This window comes from Rhineura floridana, chromosome 19 (assembly GCF_030035675.1).
Source record: "Rhineura floridana isolate rRhiFlo1 chromosome 19, rRhiFlo1.hap2, whole genome shotgun sequence".
In the NCBI taxonomy this organism is placed as follows: domain Eukaryota; kingdom Metazoa; phylum Chordata; class Lepidosauria; order Squamata; family Rhineuridae; genus Rhineura; species Rhineura floridana.
Window position 1 is genome coordinate 15,858,875 of NC_084498.1, and position 21,613 is coordinate 15,880,487.

The window sequence follows — 21,613 nt, forward strand, 5'->3', positions numbered from 1 at the left end:
AGCAATCCTGAGTGGTAATGCTGTGCAAGGGGCTTTCCTTCAGGAACATAGGATTCTTGTACAGAGTCAGGCCATTAGTCAATCTAGCTCAGTATTGTCTACACCACTACTCTTTAACATTGGGTCCCCAGATGTTGTTGGACGACGACTCCTATCATCCTTGGCCATTGGCTAATCTGGCTGGGGTTGATGGGAATTGTAGTCCAACAACATCTGGGGACCTACGGTGGAAGAACAGTGGTCTGCCTTGACTGGCAGCAGCTCCCTACAATAGATAGAAAGGGATGGGGAACCCTTTTCAGTCTGAGAGCTGCATTCCCTTCTGCACAACCTTCTGAGTGCCACATGGCAGTGGGGGGCAAGGCAACAAATGCAAATTTTACCTTTGTCCAGTAGGCTAGAGAGCCAGTGTGGCGTAGTGGTTAGTGTGTTGGACTATGACCTGGGAGACCAGGGTTCGAATCCCCACACAGCCACGAAGCTCACTGGGTGACCTTGGGCCAGTCACTGCCTCTCAGCCTCAGAGGAAGGCAATGGCAAACCCCCTCTGAATACCGCTTACCATGAAAACCCCATTCACAGGGTCGCCATAACTCGGAATCGACTTGAAGGCAGTCCACTGAGATTGATTGAGCGGTAGGCTAGTTTCTACATGCACACTCACACACCCCTCTCTATCCTCCATCCGGACAAGCAAAAGGAATTCTCAGAGTTCAAGGACACGTTCCAGCCAGGTGTGTGAAGCAGGACTGGAGAGGGGTGTGGCCTAGGGAGAGGGTGTGTGGCCTCAGTAGAGCTCCAAAGGGTGCATAGAGACCTGGAGGAGTGTATTCAGCCCCAGCCCTCAGGTCTGGGCCTCCCACTGTTGAGACTGGAGATCAGCAGTGAATTGTCCGCTGATGTACGGGCCTTGGCAGATGCACCACAATGTCATCCCCTGATTCAGTGGTGGCTGGTGCTCAGAAAGCAGGGAAGCCAGCAGTAGGTGGAGCCAGAGCCAATAATAGGCAGAGCCACCTCCTGACTAGTTGTAAGACTTCAGGTAAGTGGGGGCTGGCTGAGGGCAGTCTGAGGTTGGTGGAGCTGTGCTCCATTTGCCCTGATGGACCAGCCTCTACTGCCCTGATTCCAGCCCTGCACTAGCTCTTACAAGGGCCTTCACAACCAGGCATCTTCCAGATACTTTGGACTATGGCTTTCATCACCCCTGCCAGCTCGCCCATTTTGCGAGGACTAGTGGGAGTTCATGCTGGCTGAGGCTGGTGGGAGTTCTGCTCAGATTTTATCATGTTTCCATTTTCTTCCTAGTTACCTATAGCTGCCCTGAAGTGTATTTGAATAGGAGTGAGCTCTCTGAGAAGATCTGTCGTGCCTGAATCACAGAATAGTAGAGTTGGAAGGGGGCCTACAAGGCCATCAAGTCCACCCCCCTGCTCAATGCAGGAATCCAAATCAAAGCATTCCCGATTTAACTTTTTCTTCCCCACTTAATAAGGTACTTTATTTAAACTTTCAGCTGTGCCTGGGAAATCCCCAGTGGGTTTCTTAAAAAAAGCAACAGGATTATTATTAGAATTAATTAAGGATTCTTTTCTTTTTCCTGCCTACGGAGAGCAGTTGAGCAGTGCTGTGTTCTTTGGCTGCATTAAGATGTTACCAATTGTCATTCTGATGACAGCAGAGGGAGGACATCTCTTTTGGAGGATATTGGAAGGTTTTAAATATGGCATATTTTGAAAGCTGCTCAATAAAGGAAGCACTTAAATTATGGGAATGCTAAACATAGCACTGTAATCACGGTCAAAGCAGAGATACATGAAGAATGTGATGTCATGATACATGTTGGTTTACAAAGATGTATGTAGTGCAGGGGGTGGGGTGAAACCCTTTAAAGGCTTTGGGTTGTACCTAACAGTAGCCCTACTAAGAGTAGACCTGCTGAAATTAATGGATGTGAGTTAGTCATGGCCCTTAATTTCAATGGGTCTACTCTGAATAGGACTAACTTTTATTTAAATGTACATCCTTCTTTCCACCACCTAGTTCTCAAAGTGCCTTACAAAGATCTATATACACTACAGAAAATGTAAAACATAAATTAAACCGCAAGAATATAAAACCTGAGAAATGTAAAACCCCAAATGTTTAAATAAAAAAACATCAGATAATTTAAAATGTCAGAGGAGCATTCAAGATGCAAGGGCTTCCTAAAATAAAACAGTTTTAACAGGCGCCTGAAACTCAGCAGGTCTAATTTCTAGTGGGAGGGAGTTGGGCCCACAACACTGAAGGCATGACTCTTCATTGACATGTTTGGCCCAGTGCAGGACCACTGATAGAGCTCCCCCAGATTATTTCAGTGATTGACGTGGCACATGCAGGGTAAAGCAAGGTATCCTGGCCCTAGGTTATTCAGACCTTGGACCTGGCCCAGTAAGCACTGGATATATAAACCTTAGTATGTTAGTATGATTAAAGGGACCCTTATTGTGATCTTTACAGCATAAACCTGACATAGGTTTGAATAAATATCCTGGCTGCATAGTTCTTTCCTAATATCGCTTCTCTCAGAAGGACAATTAAAGATGAGTCATTTGATTGTTCCAGCCTCCAGTCCACAAGTGTCTCAGGGTTAGATATCAAGTGTTTTTATATAAATAAATAATCTGACAACATTGAAACTGACAAGGCTTTTCTGCTATCTTGTCAGTTTCACCGAAGAAGCAGACAATCATGGCAAGCCAACCAGCTGCTGATCTTCACCCTTCCCTCAGCCAGTCAGCCAAGGTGAAAGAGTTTTGCTGTTCAGAAGGCCATAGGTGCACACCAGCTACTGATGAATATAGCAATGCTTTAACTTTTAAAAATCCCTGCAGTACAACTCCAGAGGTGAAACTCTCTCTTGCATGCAAGTTTTTCATGAGATTCTTCATGCAATCATGCAAAATATCAAACAGTCAAACTATTATTGTTGGCTTTGGTTATTATTATTATTATTATTGTCATTATATACACTAAGCGTCCCCAAACGGTGGTCTGCAAGTTTCGTTCAGGTGGTCTGCAGCATGTATCACAATTTGAATTCTATGGAGTGTAAATTACAATAAACTAAAATACAATACACATAAAATACAATGTAATAAATAAAAGCAGCACTCTTTCTGTCTCTTGGGGGATGGGGAGAAAAGTGACCAGACGGAATGGTGCTTGTAGCACTCACTCAAACACCCAAAAGTGCCCACAGACCTAAAAAGGTTGATGGACTCTGATAGAAACTATTCAGGCAGGCTGTCATGACAGAACTCTTACGGGTTAGCAAATTTCCCCTCTTTCCATTTCTTTATGGTGTCACTGCCTCACACTGCCCTGTGTTTCAATTCCTCCTGTTCTCTCCTCTGCTGTATTAGAGGGGAGATATAAGAAAGTGCCTTTCAAGGAAAGGTTTTGTCTCTGTGGCTCTGGAGCGGTGGAAGGGGTAGAACATGTTATATTACATTGTTCTCTATATACAGACCTCCACACTCTGTTTATCTCCCCCTGTCTTTCTAGAAAATTTAGATCTTCCAAAGATAATCAGGTACAGATTTTACTTGACGACTGCGATCCATTTATTACGGGGAGGGTAGCAAGATTCTGTGTTGCAGCCATGGCACGGAGAAAGTGTCTGGCCAAACATTTTAATATTTGTTGTAATTACACTGTACCTGCTCTGTAAATGTATATAATTCTGCTATTTTAAATGTGCTGGTCTTGGACCAAAATAAATGAATTGAATTGAATTCCTCCTGTTGCAGAATTGCAGCCTGCTCTAGGTCACCTCCATGTTTCATTCCTCCAGAAGGGGGCCTTGTCTTTCTTTGCACTTCATAGTCACAGGTAAAGATGGATGAATCTCTCAGTTCCGGCTTCTCCCCTTGTCTCATGTTCTGAATCTTAAATTCAGTTTGCCCCAATGCAATCCCCCTCCCAAAGGGTCCATATAAAAATGCACAGGCATTTTCATGCATGTAACTGTATGAAAAAACAACTGTATTTTTTGTATACCATTTTGCCTCATGTAAGCAAAGTGTCTTTGCAGGCAATTCCCTCTTAATATATTGTATGCTGCTTTCATCAATATACACATTTCTGCACTCATTCTTTGGTCAAAAAACTGCGTCCCAAATTCTGAAGGGCTAATTTCAAAGGAGAGTTGTTTCTCAGTTCACTTATTGGTTTGGGAAGTGCGAATTTGGGAAGCTTACACTAAAATGTGAACTAAATGAATTTATCTCCATCCCTCGTAACAGGGAAGAGCAATCTTACTCTGCTGGGCCTTCTCAATCTCAACTAAAGATGCACGCTTTATGCATCAAGTGACCACTCGAAAAGCTTGCACCACAGTTTGTAGCTTAGTCTTTAAGGTGCCCGTAAACTTGGTTGTAGCTTCTGTGCCCTAGATGTTACAGCTTTCTTTGATCTCATTTCCACTGAATTTTCTTCTGCGTAGTCAAAAAGCTTCATTTCTGATAGTCAGTTGTAGAGATGGCTGAATCTGTCAGTTTTCGTTACTCTGTTTCTCATTTTTGCAATCGGTTCTCCACATGTTCCCATCAGTTTGCAAATAATAATAGCACATTAATAGTCCTCATGAAAATTCATCAGCATTTTAGTGCATACTTCTCCTAATGCACACTTTTTAAATGCAGTTTTGTCTAAAATACATATTTTTGCAAGCAAGTTCCCTTAACATAATGCATTTTTGTATGTTGCTGACATTACTATATACATTTATGCACACTTTCCCCTAGTATATGCATCTTTGTGCACATTATGTGGTTGGGGAATGCCTATTGTAAAATTCAGAGCAGTGCGAATTTTGAAAGATGGCTGGGTTTTGGTTCACATGTTTGGTGTCAGGAAGTATGAATTTTGTAGATCCCCCTTTGAATGCACACTGAATTGAATGTCTTCCCCCTCCCTAGATGGAGAACATGTGATTATTCAAATGTTGCGGGACTCTAACTCCCATCATCCCTGAACATTGGCTGGAGCTGATGGGAGTTCCTCCCCATCCTTAATCAGTAGCTGTTTGTGCATGTTATAGTTCTTCCTGTAACAGTAGAGTGAATACTTATTTATTTATTAGATTCATACCCTGCCTTTCCTCCCAGTAGGAGCTCAGGGCGACTACACATAATACTAAGGTTACAGATAACTCCAGTTCCTTATTCATATTGACAAAAAGTAGCCTAAAGTTGGTGGTTATCCTAATGAGCTACCACAGACAGACGGTGCTCAAGCTGCAGAGCCTCTTTGGGAGCAGCAAGGGAAAGGAGTTTTCAGCATCAGTTCCTGAAGCCCTTGGATTGGCATTAATAACAGTCATGGCTGGTGCCCATTAGGACTGGTAGGGCAGAAGGCAGGGACACCGACAGGAGATGGAGCCAGAGCTAATACCAGGCAAAGCCAGTCCCTGATTGGTTGTAAGTAAGAAGGCAGGCAGATGGGGGCTGGCTCAGGGAAGACTGAGGTTGGTGGGGTGGTGCCCTATTTGCTTAATGGACCAGTCTCCACTAATTAATACTGGGAGTCTGGCATTCTTCCATTTCCTCATCAAAAAACCAAGGACGTTGTCCAGCCAGCTGCTCCACCCATTTCCTTCAAATACTCTGACCCAGAACAAAAAACCAGGTCCTCCAGACTACATTCAGGCACAGTTACTCACAACCCTAGCCTGGTCCTAACAGATAGGATAGAAGAACAAAAAGACAAAAGGAGAGTCCTACTAGAGCAAACCAAAGGCCTTTCTGGTCCAACATCCTGTTTCCCACTGTGGCCAAACCAGATAGCTTTAGGAAGCCCACAAGCTGGACACAGGGGTCATAGTCCCCTCCTGCTGTTGCTCCTTAGCAGCTGGTACTTAGAGGCATGATTCCTCTCATCCTGGAGGTGATGCATTCGTTATCAAGCCGAGAAGAACATTGTAGAAGACTGGATTTCCAAGTGGTGCCACACACAGGCAAATTGCCACCAGGTTGCCGGAATTCACCCATAATTAATTAGAGATCTGGTATAGGTTTCCATCATTCTGTAACTAGCTTTTGCAGTTGCTTGGCTATTTGAGCATCACCTGCTACCATTTCACTAACTCGGGGAAAGACAGAATGGTGCCCACCAGATGTTATTGGACTCCAGCTCCTATCATCCCTGGCCACTGGCCATGGTGGCTGGGACTGATGGGAGTTGGAGTCCAACATCTGGAAGGCACCATGTTCGCTACCCCTGCACTAATGTTTAATATGGAGTCACACTTTTATGACCATTCCAAGGTGAGAACAGGAAACAGAACCATTCCCACTAATGGCGACATAAGAGAGTGTACTTACTTTTTTGGTCTGTAGTCAGGTATAGACCTGTCCAGTGAAATCCGATCACTGAGCTGGGCATTATAACCATATTCTTCATACTTTGTTTCAGATTCATGGCTATCGTCTCTCAGGGTAGCAGCCATCCCTCCTTGGCCCAAACCTCCAGGGCCTTCGACTAATCCCATTGGCTTGGCTAGACCTGGAGATAAGATAGACGCAATCATTATATAATACGTATACATGGATCCCATTTCCTAATCATTAACATGCATATAATACATATATATGGATCCCATTTCCCAATCATCTGATACTTGGCAGATGTTTGCTTTTAATTTTCTGAATTAAGATTGAAGACCCTGTTCACTTTTAAAAGAATGAAAAAAAGCTTTTTATTTTTGTAACACTTCAGGCAGTATCCAATGCCCTTGTTCCGTTAGTGCAAGGATTTACACTTCTACAATGGAACTCCCCCCCTCTCCATGCATATACCACATGCCCTCCCCAAATGTGCTCCGGAGGGTTGGGGGGGACAGATTTAGGGGCTGCAGGGAGGGAGGAGTGGGAGTAACTTCCAAATAAAGATGTGCTAAGAGACTTAGAAACAAATACCATCACAGATTTAGACAGATTTGGACAAAGTTTCTGTTAATGCTCTAAAACGGCATCAAGAATATGTTTTACTGATATGGAGAAATGATCCTGCACCTTGATGAAACCATAATGCAAAATTCATTTCTTTTTCAGTACTAATGTGCATGCTCTCCTCAATAATGTAGAAAGACACATGAATTGAAAGATGCAGTCAAATGTGCATGCACAGGGCTTTATATATTCTAGTTCTTAAAATTTATTCATTCATTAATATGAGGGTAACCCAAAATAATTTGTCTGCAGTTAACAGGATTCCAATTAAATTATAGTGCTCCGGGTCACATCCACACCATGCATTCGAAGACTGCTTAAAGCACATGGAGCCCTCAAATTCCCTGATGTGAAATCCACAAACAGAGCCTTTCTCTTCCCACCTCTTTATCCTAAGTTTAATACTGTCCCAGGAAAAGCTGCCATTTGTCTTTTTTCCCCCTTGGCTGGAAATAAATTGGCATGCTCTCTCTCTCTCTCTCTCTCTCTCTCTCTCTCTGTTTTAAATGCATCCAGAGTCATGACGCACATTCTGGTTTCCTTGCATTACTCTCCTCATTTCTAGGAAATTGCCACGAGCCAGCCCTGATCCACTTGAACTGCACTGAGAAATGGCCTCTTTCCCTCCGAAACATTGGAGCTGGCTCGCAGCATTTGTAATCAACTAGCTGGGGTTGTCAAGTGGGCAAGCGCCGGCAAGGCGCTTCTCTGTTCTGCAAGCACACCAAAAGGGAGCGTTGCTGATGGTTTAAGAACAATTAAAAAGCGATTTAATACTTTCTCCCTCTACAATTCAGTAAGCCCCTAAACAGAAAGGTATTGCCAGCAGGAATTCTGCGTCACTGGGCTCACATTGAATCCAACACACAGTGAAAGCCGTTGTGGGATATTTATTTATTACATTTATATACCGCCCCATAGCTGAAGCTCTCTGGGCGGGCAGTGCTTAGAGGAGGAGTGGGGAACCTTTTCCCTGTCAAGGGCCATGTTCTCTTGGGGGAATCTGTTGGGCTAAATGCTGGTGGTAGGTGGGCCTGAAGCCAGTAGCAGATTGGGCCAAACCTTGAAGTGGTGTATAGGGATGGGAAGATCTGTCTGTTTCAGTTCTCTGTTTCTCATTTTTCCAGTGTTAAATTCAGTTCTCCTGCAGCAGACTGCGAATTTTTTCAAAAAAAATTCTCATGAAAATTCTCCACCATTTTAGTGCGAATTTCTCCAAATAAGCACATTTTTGTGGGCAGTTTTGACAAAGATACATATTTTTGTAAGCCATTTCTCATCACTTCATGCCTCTTTGTATGTTATTTTCACTCATGTATTCATTTTTATGCCCACTTTCCCCTAATATATGCATTTTTATAAATGGTGTAGTACTATCTACACCAGGGGTGGGGAACCTCCACCCTGTGGACCAAATCTGGCTCAGCATGAGTCCCAATTTGGCTTGTTTTCCCACTTGCCCCACACCTCCCCACACCAGGGAGAGATGTGGGGAACCCGATCCCATACCCACTCTCTGCAGAAAGCTAATGGGTGCTGAATTCAAGCCTGCTAGATCAGCGGTGTGACCAATTTCCCCGTGAGGAACCTGAACCCTGCAGCTTTGCCAGTCCTGCGATCGGGGCTTGTGAAGCCCTGAGTACGGGGCTTGCAAAGGGCTTTGTGCGGTGGCTGCCGGCTGCTTGGGAAGTGCTGCAGAAGGGACTCTGACAGCTGGGAGGCACAACCTACCTGTCAGTCATTTGACATCATAATGACATTGGTTGATTGATAGGTGGGTTGTCTTGGCACGGGTGGGGACAGAAAATAATCTGGCCCTCCAGGCCAAAAAATAGTGCCCCCCGATCTACACTGACTGGCTATGGCTCTCCAGGATTTTTAGACGGGTCACTCGCGCAGCCCTACCTGGACTGGGGATAGAACCTGTGACCTTCTGCATGCAGATGCTCTACCACTCAGCTATGACCAGAGCTTGGGAAAGTTACTTTTTTGAACTACAACTCTCATCAGCCCTAGGCAACATGGCCACTGGATTAGGCTGATGGGAGCTGTAGTTCAAAAAAGTAACTTTTCCAAGCTCTGGCTATGACTCCTCACTATAGCTGCTGCTGGCTGCTCTCTCTCTTCCTGTCCTCCCTGCTCAGCAATCTGCCAGTTCACACCAGAGGTCTGCACCACCAAGCACAGCCTGCCTTCAGCCAACACCTGTCTGCCTGATGTCTTACTGACAACCAGTCCAGGGGTAGGCACTGCCTCCCGGCTTCCTCCTCCTCCTTAGTCTCACTGTTGCCCTTGTAGAATTTTGCAGGGAGGAGGATGGGGACCAAACTAGAATTTGTTGCCTCTGCCTCTCGTTGGCTCTGGCTCTACCTACAGTTTGGGCTCCCTGCCTCTGCCCCACCAGCCCTACCAGGCACTGGCCGCCACTAATAGTTAGCTTTGAAAAGGGATTTCTCCCCTCCTCCTTCTATCCTTCCTGTCTGTTCTGGCTCCGCCCAACAGGAGCGATGGATTTGTTAAAAGGACACATTTAACTGCGTAGGACTAGACACAGAACAATCGTGGCTGTACCAAGCAGAAAACAAAGCTACAGCACATTAAACACTGAGGCTGCAGAGGCCACCAAGCCACTTGCCATTTTTTCTTAGGAGAGAGAAAATCAGGTGGTCCAATTCAGCCATACATAATTGCATGGACTGCAGTTCCCCCCCCCCACGAAATCTAGTGTTTTAGCTGCTCATGCTGCCAATTAGATTTCACTTAATAAAAATAACAGGCTTATAACCAATCTGAAATCAAAGCTGGTAGCTTTTTTCCATTGATCATAGGAACACAGGAAGCTGCCTTCATGTTAAATGAAATCATTGGTCCATCCAGCCCAATATAGTCTACAGAGACTGGCAGCAGTTCTTCAGGGTTTCAGGCAGGAGCTTTTTCCAGCCCTACCAGGAGACACCAGGGATTGCCTTCTGCAAGCAAGGCAGATGCTCTACCACTGAGCCACAGTCTTTCCCCAATGGTTCATAGTGCCACACGTGCACTGCTGGGTGGCTGAAGTTGTCACAAAGAAGCAGGGAAGCGCTGACTAATAGTTAGCAAAAGCACACAAACCAAAATTGCAATATTGAATCCTGCTGGCACAATGTCAAAAGGGAATTGCATGCCTTTCGGGAAAGTTTGACTGAGCCACATCAACAGCAGGAACTTCCTCCTAAGTTTAGCCAGCTGCTAACTCACTCAAGAGTAAGGACGGGAAAGAAATTTGATTTAGTTTGCATTTAAAGCCAAATTATCAAATCTGCACTTTCCAAAACAATATGAGAAACCAAACACAGCCATCCTTCGAAATTCACACTTACCCAGATGTTGTGATGCAGTTCTCCAACAAACCAATGTTTACAAAAATACATATATCAGGGAAAAGTGTACATAAAAATGAATATCTTGGTGAAAATAACCTACACAATTACATTAAATTAGCAGAAAATGCTTGCAAAATGTGTACATTAGTCAAAACTGCAAACAAAAACAACTGTATATTGGGAGAAATTTGCACTACAGTGCCAAAGAATTGCTGAAGAATATGGAGAACTGAATTTAAGACTGGAAGAATGAGAAATTGAGAGAAATGAAATGGACAGATATTTCCACAGTTTGACTGAGCCTGCTCAATAGCAGGAATTTACTCCCAAGTTAAACCAGCTGCTGACTCACATTGTATACCCTTGCTTCTACTATGCCCGCCCCCCGCATGCAACTTGCTAAATAGACTCAGTTCAAATTAGAGGCGAAATTAACTTTTTAGAACATTTATTTATTTTAGAAGGTTTCACAAATCTACCCATGCACCCTCACCTTTTTCACCACTGCATATTTAATGGTCTTGCCAGTGGTGGCGGCCAGCATTTGGTCACTTCCAAGCAAGGGCAAAAAGCAGCGTCTACACTCTGACTTGGCTTCATGATGATGCCAGGTGATGACATCTGAAGCCAAATCAGAGTGAAGGCAATGTGCCTGTGCTGACTCTGGTGGATAAAACTGATTCTTAAAAAAAACAAACTCTGCCATGTGACTTTATGCTGCTCTCCTGTGTTTTATTATGATGTGCCTTTATATCGTGCATGCATTTTATTTTTATATTCCTTGACTGATGGGCGCTGATGGTGATATTGTTTGCTGCTAGTTGTGCAGCCAAACCTTTCTGCTGCTTTTATTGGGGGTTGCTTTGTGTATCTGTTATGATTTGCATGTTTTTTTGTGTAAATGGATTTTTATGATAATGTACTATTAATACTTGCACTTTTGCTCTTAAATGTGAGTCAGAGACATTTTTGAGTAGCAAGTGACTTAACAAATTATATTATTGTTATCGCTATTGTTTATTATACTAGTAGCCAGGTTAAGTGTCCCAATAATTTTATTGAAAGGGAGAATATAAATATCCAAATACATTTCAAAATATTTTACCCACCAGCACACTAAAGGGTAATCACCAACATCACCACATCCTCCCCATGGTCACACAGTTCCTGAAGCACCCAACCTATTCATGGGGGGTTTACAGTGTTTGTGTGTGAAGGGGATTTGGAGTTGGACCTAGTTCCAAGCAAATGGACAATTCCAAATTGCATGGTCATGTTTCTACTCAATATTGAGGATGAGTCATAAACCAGAAGCATTTCCATCTCCAATTATACATTTGATATGACATCCTCTTGTAAAGCAGGTCGCAATCTTGAAGTTTAAATAACATCATTTCACCTGGGTATTGCTGAGTACGGTATATGTGCCTACCAAGGGTTTTCATTTTCCTTACCCCAATATTGGCATGTTGGGCCAATAATACATCCCATGACCTGCTTTTTTTTCTTCTGTCTCAGGGACAAGAGGAATTTTTGGATGCACTCCAAAGCAATAATTTTACAGAGCAGTTCCTTAGCTTGGGACCTCTTTTTCATTAAGCAGAGAGTTTGTGCAGGATTTATGAGCAAAAGCACATTCCAGAATATGATGAAATGAACAAAAAAACTGCAGAGAGCAGATGAAAGGACCATCTTGGCTTATACCATCAGCCAGGAAACCTAGGGCCACTAGGAGACTAGACCCAACTACCTGCCAAGAAAAGCAACAAGAAAAGGGGGAGAGACCAGCCTTGACCCCATACATCAGCCAGAGGTAGAAGCTGGTGCTCCAAATGTCAGTCGCCTGGTGACTCCAGAAGTGAATGCAAGCACACTCTGGCCTGTCAACCACCAGCCAGAGGACCAAGGGCTGCTTGAGACAGTTGCAGGTCTTCTATCAGAGCAAGAGCATCATCAAGAGGAAGTCAGCCTGGCCCTAACTGGAGATTATATATCTTGAAGAGCAGCACTTCAAACTGCAACATTTTGTTACAGGGAGTCCTACTAGTAAAATAAATGACAAGAATGATGTTTGTGAGGGTAAACAGAGGAAAATGGTGGGCAGGTGAAACGGGAAAGCTGTGGTTAGGCTCTACGCTGTCATTAAATGTCTTGTTCTGGCATTTAATTTCATCTACCCTTTCTACTGTATCCTGCTGTGATCCAAAGGAAGGAGGAGGTGCATGAAAGCAACAACCAGAAATGAAGCTCTTTTCTGGTGCATTCCTCACAGAAGATTCCTCCCTCCTTGCAACCAGGTATCCTGAGAAATACAATTCTTCAAAAATAATGTTTTGGAGGAAAGATTGTGAGCTACATATTCTCCCAAGCCACTTTGATCAGATAAAAGGACAGCAGCCTGCAAGGACAGCTTCCAGCCAAGAAGGTGCAGGTTGACTTCCACTATGAGCACACTGGAGAGAAAAAATATCCAAGCAATACATTTTCCATTTTTCTCAAAGCTGTGTTCACCTGCCCCACGCTTGATGTCATATGCAATGCAATTCTTAGCTAAAAAAAGAAAAAAAATGCAAACAGAAATGCACATCTTAACAGAAAATGCAGATTATTTTAATGTGGTTTTTTGGTGCGGTTTTTATTTTTAAAAATAGCATAAAACAGGACAGAGTGGACATATAATTGAAAACTGATATAACTGAAATGGACTGAAAATACACTGATCCAGACATCCTTAGGGATGAATGAATCTGTCAATTACATTTTCTCCTAGTTTCTCATCTTTCCAGTCTGAGTTCAGCTCTCGATATTTCTATATCAGTTTGCAATTTTTTATTTTATTTTATTTTATTTAAAAAAAACCCAATTTCTTCCTCATTTTAGTGCACATTTCTCAGAATATAATTTTTGCATGCAATTTGGCCTAATATATCAAATTTTACAAGCAATGTTTCCTAAAGTAATGCATGTTTGTATGTTATTTTCACTAATATATGCATTTGTATGCACTCTTTCCCTGATATACACATTTGATACAAACCTTTTAATTGCAGAACTGTATTGCTAACTTTTCTAGAAAAGCAAATTTTGACAGAAAGGTGTGTTTTTGTTTGTGGATTGTTTCAGGAAGTGTGAATTAGTTTGGTTGGCATTAAAAGGGGAACCAAACAGAATCCCCCCTATTCTTATCCATCACTACTCCACACTACATATGCTCAGAGATCTTGTTGGCTGGTGGCTCCATGAGTCTGGGATACTGGCTTTGACCAGATCTGGTGCATAGTCCTTCTAGTAACATTAGCAGGCAGCACCATCTGCTTAATTTGTCTAGGCAGTGAAGACTGGTGGCTTCAATGGCAGTGGGGCAGTGGAATCTGCTCCTGGCTTTAGTCCAGACTTTCAAGAAGCTGTCCATGCTGACTAGCACTGGCTTAAAAAAAATAATACTGTCCTGAACTTCCAGTTGAGGTAGCTTTTCCACCTCCTTCCAAGTAGAATCTATTTTAGTTTATTGATTGTAAATCCCTTTGGGATCACTTCTGTGAAGAAAAGTGATTTACAAATTAATTAATTAATGAAATAAATAAATAAGGTGCTGAACCTGTTTTGGAAATGGGTTTAGGCACCTTGGACAGCTCCTGGAAAGTTCAGACAAAACCCAGAGCAGATTCCATTGACCCACCCACATGGAGCTACTAGCCACCATTGTGAGCATTGCTCACAACTAGGCCTTAGTATTCAACACAGATTTCTGGTTTTGACATCTGTCTCAAACTGCATCTAAATGCAACACAGTGTCCTCACACAATAGTGTGTGCAACACATATGTTTGTGCATGTGTTCTTGTTATATCCCAGTGGATCCGGCAGAGACAATAGCACTGCTTGGTCTGCTGTCTCTCTAGACACAAAATTCATTACTATTTTTAATTGGAAATGATACAACATTTATGTGTACAGATCTCCAATATCAAAATGTAATTGCTTTTAAGCAATCCTCATTTGAAGCCTGCAGCCCCTGGAGATGAGGAGATGGATTCTAATTACAAGAGATAATTTGAAAGAAGATAAACAAATATCAGAAGATCATGAAGGTCAACAACAGATAGGCACAAAGGTACTGGAAGTAGGATGAAAATCTCAATTTACAGAGGAGATGGCAACCCCATCCATGTAGCTTATACTGTCTTCATAGCAAGACTGCCATCAGAAACCAACTAAGGCTTTTTGAGACCTGGCCATTTAGTGGCCCCTTTAGTATTGCCAAAAAGGGGGAAATACATCAAACACACACACACACACACACAAAGAGGATAAATATTTGCTTAGGCTGATGTCTATGAATAGATCAGGGATGGGAGTTTGAGCGGGGCTGGACTTGATGGCCTTACAGGCCCCTTCCAATGCTATGATTCTATGAAGCTGTGGTCCTCCAGATACTGTTGGACTACAACTTCCATCACCCCTGACTATTGGACACATGCCTGGGGCTGATGGGAGCTGTAGTCCAACAAGATCTGGAGAGCCACAGGTTTCCCATCCCTGGTATAAAATGCAAATTTAGATGTAATAACACTAAACTTCTGCCTTATGCAAACAAACAAATAAATATAAATATAAACAAACAAATAAATATACACCCAAAACCAATACAGATCTCAGCATACTGGGGAAGACTCAGACCAGGTGGCCTGAGTGCCTGCTCAACCTGCTGCCCAGGTGTTAACTGCTGATCAGCAGCTTCCAGGTCTATGCTCTCCCTCCTTAAGGTTCTCTAAACTGGACATGGTCTGTCCTTGGTAAAGTAGGACACCCTGCATAGGTACTGCAAACCCTGGATACCTGGCCCACGCACGATCTTATGCAGCAGCATAAGAACATAAGAACATAAGAAGAGCCTGCTGGATCAGGCCAGCGGCCCATCCAGTCCAGCATCCTGTTCTCACAGTGGCCAACCAGGCTATCTGGATAAGGGAGAGACAGGGATTCAGCAGGGTAGAGGATGGGGGCAAAACTAGGATTAGTTGGCTCTGCCTGTCATTGGCTCTGGCTCCAACTACTGTTGGGCTCCCTGCGTTCCGCCCCACCAGCTCCAATGGGCACCAGCCGCCAATGAGTCTATTGAATCCAGTGGGGCTTACTCGCAGGAAAGTGGGGTTAGGATTGCAGCCCAAATGACTCAATACAGTAACCTTACAAAAATAGTTTCTCAAAGCTGGGCCAGTGTATGTTAAAGACACACACGAGGGGACAAAAAGTGGCACAAGATAGACTGCTTATTTTGATTGTCTACAGGCAATCATCTATGGCCATGCTGCCCTGAACATGCCCAATCTCGTCTGATCTCGGAAGCTAAGCAGGGTCAGGCCTGGTTCGTACTTGGATGGGAGACCGCCTGGGAATACCAGGTGCCATAGGCTTAGAGGAAGGTGATGGTCAACCACCTCTGAATACCTCTTACCCTGAAAACCCTATGAATATATCCAAAAGATTCATAGGGTCGCCATAAGTTATAATCGACTTGAAGGCATACAACAACAACAACAACAACAACAACAGGCAATCATTGGGGAAATGAATTCCCCCAAACAAAACAAGAGGAGGAAGAGGTTTTCTCTGCTTCCTTATGATCTAAGACTTCACTCTGTCCCATATTCCATGCTGCCATTCCTCTGATTTAACTTGCAGAACTTCCAGTTACCTGCAATGGCCTATGTGTGGAGCTGTCCTTGAGGCTGACCTGAAAGCTTCAGCTACAGGAAAATGTTGGGGGCTCAATTTCTCATTAGAGCAGAATGTTGCCATGTTATATCACTGTTGAATAAACTACACTGGATGCTGATGAGCTATTTTCAAGATGGTGGTATTGCTCTACAAAGTCCTATACAGCTTGGGACTGGGATATCTAAATGAGCACCTCATCCACTACATCAGATAACTTCATTCTGCAGGAGAGAGCATCCTGCAGATACTACCCTATCAGGAAGTCCATTCAGTGTTGGAACTGGGTTTTAGTGTGGTGGCACCTATCCTTTGGAACTCCCTCCCACTGCATATCAGACTGGTGCCTTTGTTTTCTTTGGGGCATTCGCTTTAGCTTTCAGCAAGCCTTCTAATTTTTTTTATCCGAGTTGGTCTCTCTCTTGGATATGAATTGATTTTATGGATGTGCTCTGGTTGTTTTTATATTTAGAAATGTTAAATTTGTTTTTATATATGCAAAGGTTTTAGCTATTTTAGATATGTAACTGCTACACATATATATTACATGGTAAGTTGCTTTGGGATGCCTTATGGAAGCGATTCATAAATGAATTATTATTATTATTATTATTGTTGTTGTTGTTGTTGTTGTTATTTCAGAATTGCTGCATCACCACTTTGCTGTCCTCTTCAGTTTGTTGCTGTCTTTCCTATCCTCTTTCCAGGTTACCAATGTGCAGGAATGTCTCTCTCTCTCTCTCTCTCTCTCTCTCACACACACACACACACAGAAAGAGAGAGAGTGAGGTTTTTTTGTACTGTGAATGCCAGGTGTATTGTGTCCAGTTCTGGTCACAGCCCCTCAAAAAGGATATTATACAGCTGGAAGAGGTGCAGGAAAGGGCAGCCCAAGGAGCTCATGTTATTTATAACAGCAACACCTTTTTTTGCTATAAAATTGGTATTTTAAACAAACAAGGTACACATACATGTTTAAATCATTAATTCAAGGTGCTCACACTGGTGTTTAAATGACTTTGGCTGCAGTTCAAACCCCACTTTGGCTGGGCTGTGTGTATGGGGGAGGGTGGATTGAGTGAAGGCCTCGCTGGGTTCAGGCAGCCTCCTGTGCGCTGCCGACAATCACAGACATCATCCTTCTGCCTGTTGAACGGAGGAAGGCCTGCTGGCAGGACCCGGTGGGTAGACCCCAAATGGGCATTCTGATGGAGGGGCAGGGCTGGATCCTGAGCGTCTCTCACAGCCTGCACTGGCCAGCATCAGGCCTGATCTGGTCCCAACAGCTGTGCCAGCCTGAAATTGGTTCAGGGATCTGGCCCAATCTACTTGCCCCTCCCACCTTCTGCCATTTTGAGTGGCCAGACTGCAGATGTAGAGGAAGTTCCACTGCTCCACAGGGTCTCAGCAGCAGCAGAACATTGCAATCTCAGGCCATATATAACTTAAAAATGGTCTCCTCTACTAACCCTGTCAGGTGTTAAAAACAGGGTACTCTGTATGGCAGTCCCAAACGGTGGAATTCCTTCCCCACAGATCTGTGGCACTTATCATTGTATTATGTTTGTTGTATGCTGGTAAGGCAAGTAAAAAATCTGATTACTGTTGGAAGAGGGGCAAGAGCAACTCTTGTTTGGGTTCTTTTGTCTGTATTCCAGAAGGAAGATAGAGTTCAAGTCCTCCAACTGGCTAGGCTTGTCTACCTTTACCTGTGCTCTTCTCTGCCTAACTTCCTTCCACTGTAAACTGATATGCTCAGGGAAGCTGACCTGCCCCTCCTTCCGTTGTCTTCTTCAACTGTCAGAAGAGAGAGGAGACATCTTTGTCTTTGCTCTCTCTCCTGAGCCATGAGGGCAGTACCCACGTCTGGACATTAAGGCTCCAACTTAGTTAGTTAGAACTAGGTATGCCTTTCCGATCTACTATGTATTTCTATAAATAAAGTAGCTTTTTCTTATTTTACTAAGTCTTAAGTCTCGGTGATCTAAATACAGGGTACAAGCCTGCTACTTAGGTAAAAACACATACTGCGGAGTTACTCTGCATATTTCCATAATTACTACTAATGCTGCTGCTGCTGCTGCTACTATATTATATCAATCCAAAATGTATTCCCCATGGTCCACTTCAAAATTGGTGATGGTCTTGGTGGACCACTGAATGACCTTTTGCCTGCTGTAGCCATTGTAATGCATTTTGCTAGATGCTGTATGATTTTTAACTGTATCTTAATTGCCTCTTTTATTTCTTATATATTGTATTTTATTGCTCTCCATGGAGTTCAAATTATAATCTCATAAAATGCAATGTTAGAAATAAAAGAGATGATTTCAATACAATTAAAAATCGATAGGACTGTTGAATGCGAAGGATGCGCAATCTCCCGTCTCCAACCACAAATCCACAGACATTCCATGGACCACCCAGACTTGGCGGTTGGGCTTTTTCTTTTCTTTTGTTGCCATATTTGTCATTGGATTTAATTTCATTTTGTTTGTCCTTAGAGCTGCAAACCTGAACTTGGGGCCATCAAAGGGTGGCTTGCTGAAATCATAGGACAAAAGAATAGTAAAGTTGGGCCTATAAGGCCGTCGAGCCCAACTCCCTGCTAAATGCATGAATCCAACTTAAAGTTGTCCAGCTGCCTCTTGAAGGCTTCCAGTGTTGGAGAGCCCACCACCTCCCTAGGTAATTGGTTCCATTGTCGTACCGCTCTAACTGTTAGCAATTTTTTCCTGATGTTCAGATGAAATCTGGCTTCCTGTAAATTGAGCCCATTATTCCATGTCCTGCACTCTGGGGTGATTGAGAAGAGATCTTGGCCCTCCTTTGTAGTAGTGTAGTGGCAAATTCAGAAGTGCAGGGTCCCTTCATGATAATCACAGCTACACCATCTCCCATCCTTCCTCCCCTCGCTCGGCTGAGAATGAGATCCTGATTAATGTCTTCTCCCCCAAGAACAGATGTCCCTGAGAGCCAATAAGCATGAAAAGGGAGAGTGTTACCTACTGAGAAGATTCCTCTCAGTGGCTGACTCACCTCCTTTCACTCTGGCTTCAGTCAGCAGGAAAGGACAGGGAAGCATGCTAGAAATCTCTTATTAGTGGCCAATATGTTCCCCTTTCATGCTGATTGGAACATAGGATGTTGGAGACATGGGGACCCTACTGGGACCCTGCTCCCAAAAAAGTAAGGTATCTAAGACCCCGGATGGCAACACCCCTGCGCCTTTGTGTGACAACCTTTCAAGTTCATCTCCCCTCAGTCTTCTCTTCACAAGACTAAACATGCCCAGTTCCTTCAGTTTCTCCTCATAGGGCTTTGTTTTCTGGATAAGGGATTTAGCCTTCCAGAACCTGGTCGCCCTCCACACATTGTTGGACTACAGCTCCCATAATGGGACAATTGGCCAATGCTGGGAGGGATGATGGGAGCTGGGAGGCTCCATGTTAGCTACCATTGACCTACAACATCTAGGGAGTACCAGTGATGGGATAGGATAGATCACATCTGTACTTTTTTTCCAACCCAAGTCAAATTTTTATGGGGTCAATAATGCTGTGTTCATTAGAGATTCTTCATTTATATGTTTTTATTGAATTTCTCCATCACTTTCATCAGTCTGTAAGAACTACGCAAAAATAATAAAAAAGAAGCTCTATATCTTTTTTCAAGCAAAATTGAATAATTCATGCTTCTTTTTCCTCATTTTGATACACCCACCTCACATAAGAATCAGGGGAGTAAAATATTTATAACTGATCATTGTCTGCAGATCAGGAAGGGGCAAGGAAACAGCCAGAAAGTTTCAAAGTTGGTGATGACCTCAAGACTGAGGGAAGACATGTGATGCTGTGGTACCCATGCTAGCTGCTAGGCAACCAGGCTCCCCCCCCCAGAAACCAAAACTCTGAATATCATCAGTCTTCTATTTGTCATCTGGTGGTGGCTGATACCCGAGGCCTTCAGAGCCAAACAAGGAGCCTTGCCAATTAATGAGAGAGGCTCATGGTGGAATGAAGCAACATTCATTTCTGAGCCCTACAGGTAAACAGCTTGCACCCTGGAGCAAAATATTTCATTGCCCCCACATTATTGGATGAATCCAGGCAGCTAGATGTTTTGGCAGCAGCCTCCAAAGCGAGATAGCCTTTTAAAACAAATTAAGCGGAGAGCAGCTCAAACACACTATGATTTGAACATGCTGAGCTTCTGCTGCAGTCGATGGGCTAGAGCAGGGGTTAGGAAACTCTGGCCCAGCTCTCCAAGCCTCTCTGTCTAGCCTCAGGACTTTTCCCGAGCCAATTCCCCTCCCCAGCCACACCCTTTCCCCAGGCCACACCCCTCACTTCGCATCCCCCTTGAGTGTTTCTGCCTTCTTGGGAAAACATCCTCAAACTCTCAGCTCAAACTCTTGCTTACAAGGGTGAAGTGTGGTGTGTGTCTCTGGACACACCCACCACTGGTATGCACCCCTCCCAGAAGGATGCCCACAAGAGAATGTGGCTCGTGAGTGGAAAAACATCCCCCGGCTCAGAGACAGGAGACACTTGGCCCCGCTTTGCACCTTCCTCAGTTTTTCTTTTCTCTTTTGGGTAGCCTAGGATGTGTCTGTGAACACTGATAATGCCTCTTGCTTGCCTGGATGGTAGCAGTGGCAGCTTGTGACTCCATGCCAGTGCAGCAGTGGAATCTGCTCTGGGCCTTAGTCCGAACTTTGAAAGAGCTGTCTAAAATGCTGGACCTGTTTCGAGAATATTCTTCAGCACCTGTGACAGCTCCTTGAAAGTTCCCACTAGAACCCAGAGTAGATTCATTGCTCCACTGACTCTGGATCCACCAGTCTCTACTGATCGCGTGCTCCAGCTGACAGTGCTTGGCCCCTGAAGCTCCCCATGCTACAGCTGATTGCCCCTCTGGTGCCATATTAGCAGAACGCCAAAAAGCAGGGCACCAAAAAGGGGCCCCTACTGTACGCCGAGAAGATCTGTGGACTCACCAGGTATGCTGTCTACCAGGAGGATGAAGTAGAGATGTGACGGAAGGGTTGCCATCACTCATCAAGCCCACTGACAGGTATTCCTTTCTCCTCATCCATATGGGAACAAATGATACTGCCAAATGGAGCTATGAAGAAATCACATCAGACATTGAAGCTCTGGGAAGGAAACTCAAGGACTTTGGGGCCCGGATAGTTGTTTTCATCCATCCTTCCAACACTTAGAAGAGGAGTAGAAAGGAAAAGAAAAAAATACTCTGTGTGAATGAATAGCTACGAAGGTGGTGCCAACATGAGAGATTTGGATTCTGGGACCATGGGCTATACTTCCTGGAAGATGGACTGCTTGCAAATGATGAGTTGCATCTCACAAGGACTGGGAAGAATGTTTTTGGCCACAGCATGGAGAAGTTCATCAGGAGGGCTTTAAACTGAATCCAAGTCATAAACTTGGTGGCAACGACTGATGAAGGCTTGTGCACAGTAATGGGAACAGAGAGATCAGCTCTAATAGGGCCCAATAACAGTCCTTAGAAAAAA

The 21,613-nt window shown here is 43.8% G+C and overlaps 1 protein-coding gene and 1 pseudogene across 1 annotated transcript in view; one reads left to right on the top strand and one right to left on the bottom strand.

Moving 5' to 3' along the window:
- The window catches only part of GALNT9 (polypeptide N-acetylgalactosaminyltransferase 9), a 220,569-nt gene that overhangs the window by 165,511 nt on the left and 33,445 nt on the right, over positions 1–21,613 (bottom strand). The window contains exon 2 of the mRNA XM_061602477.1: positions 6,369–6,549. Coding sequence (XP_061458461.1) covers positions 6,369–6,549 — 181 coding nt within the window. The remainder of the gene's footprint in view (positions 1–6,368; positions 6,550–21,613) is intronic.
- On the top strand, positions 15,655–15,773 carry LOC133373559 (5S ribosomal RNA; annotated as a pseudogene).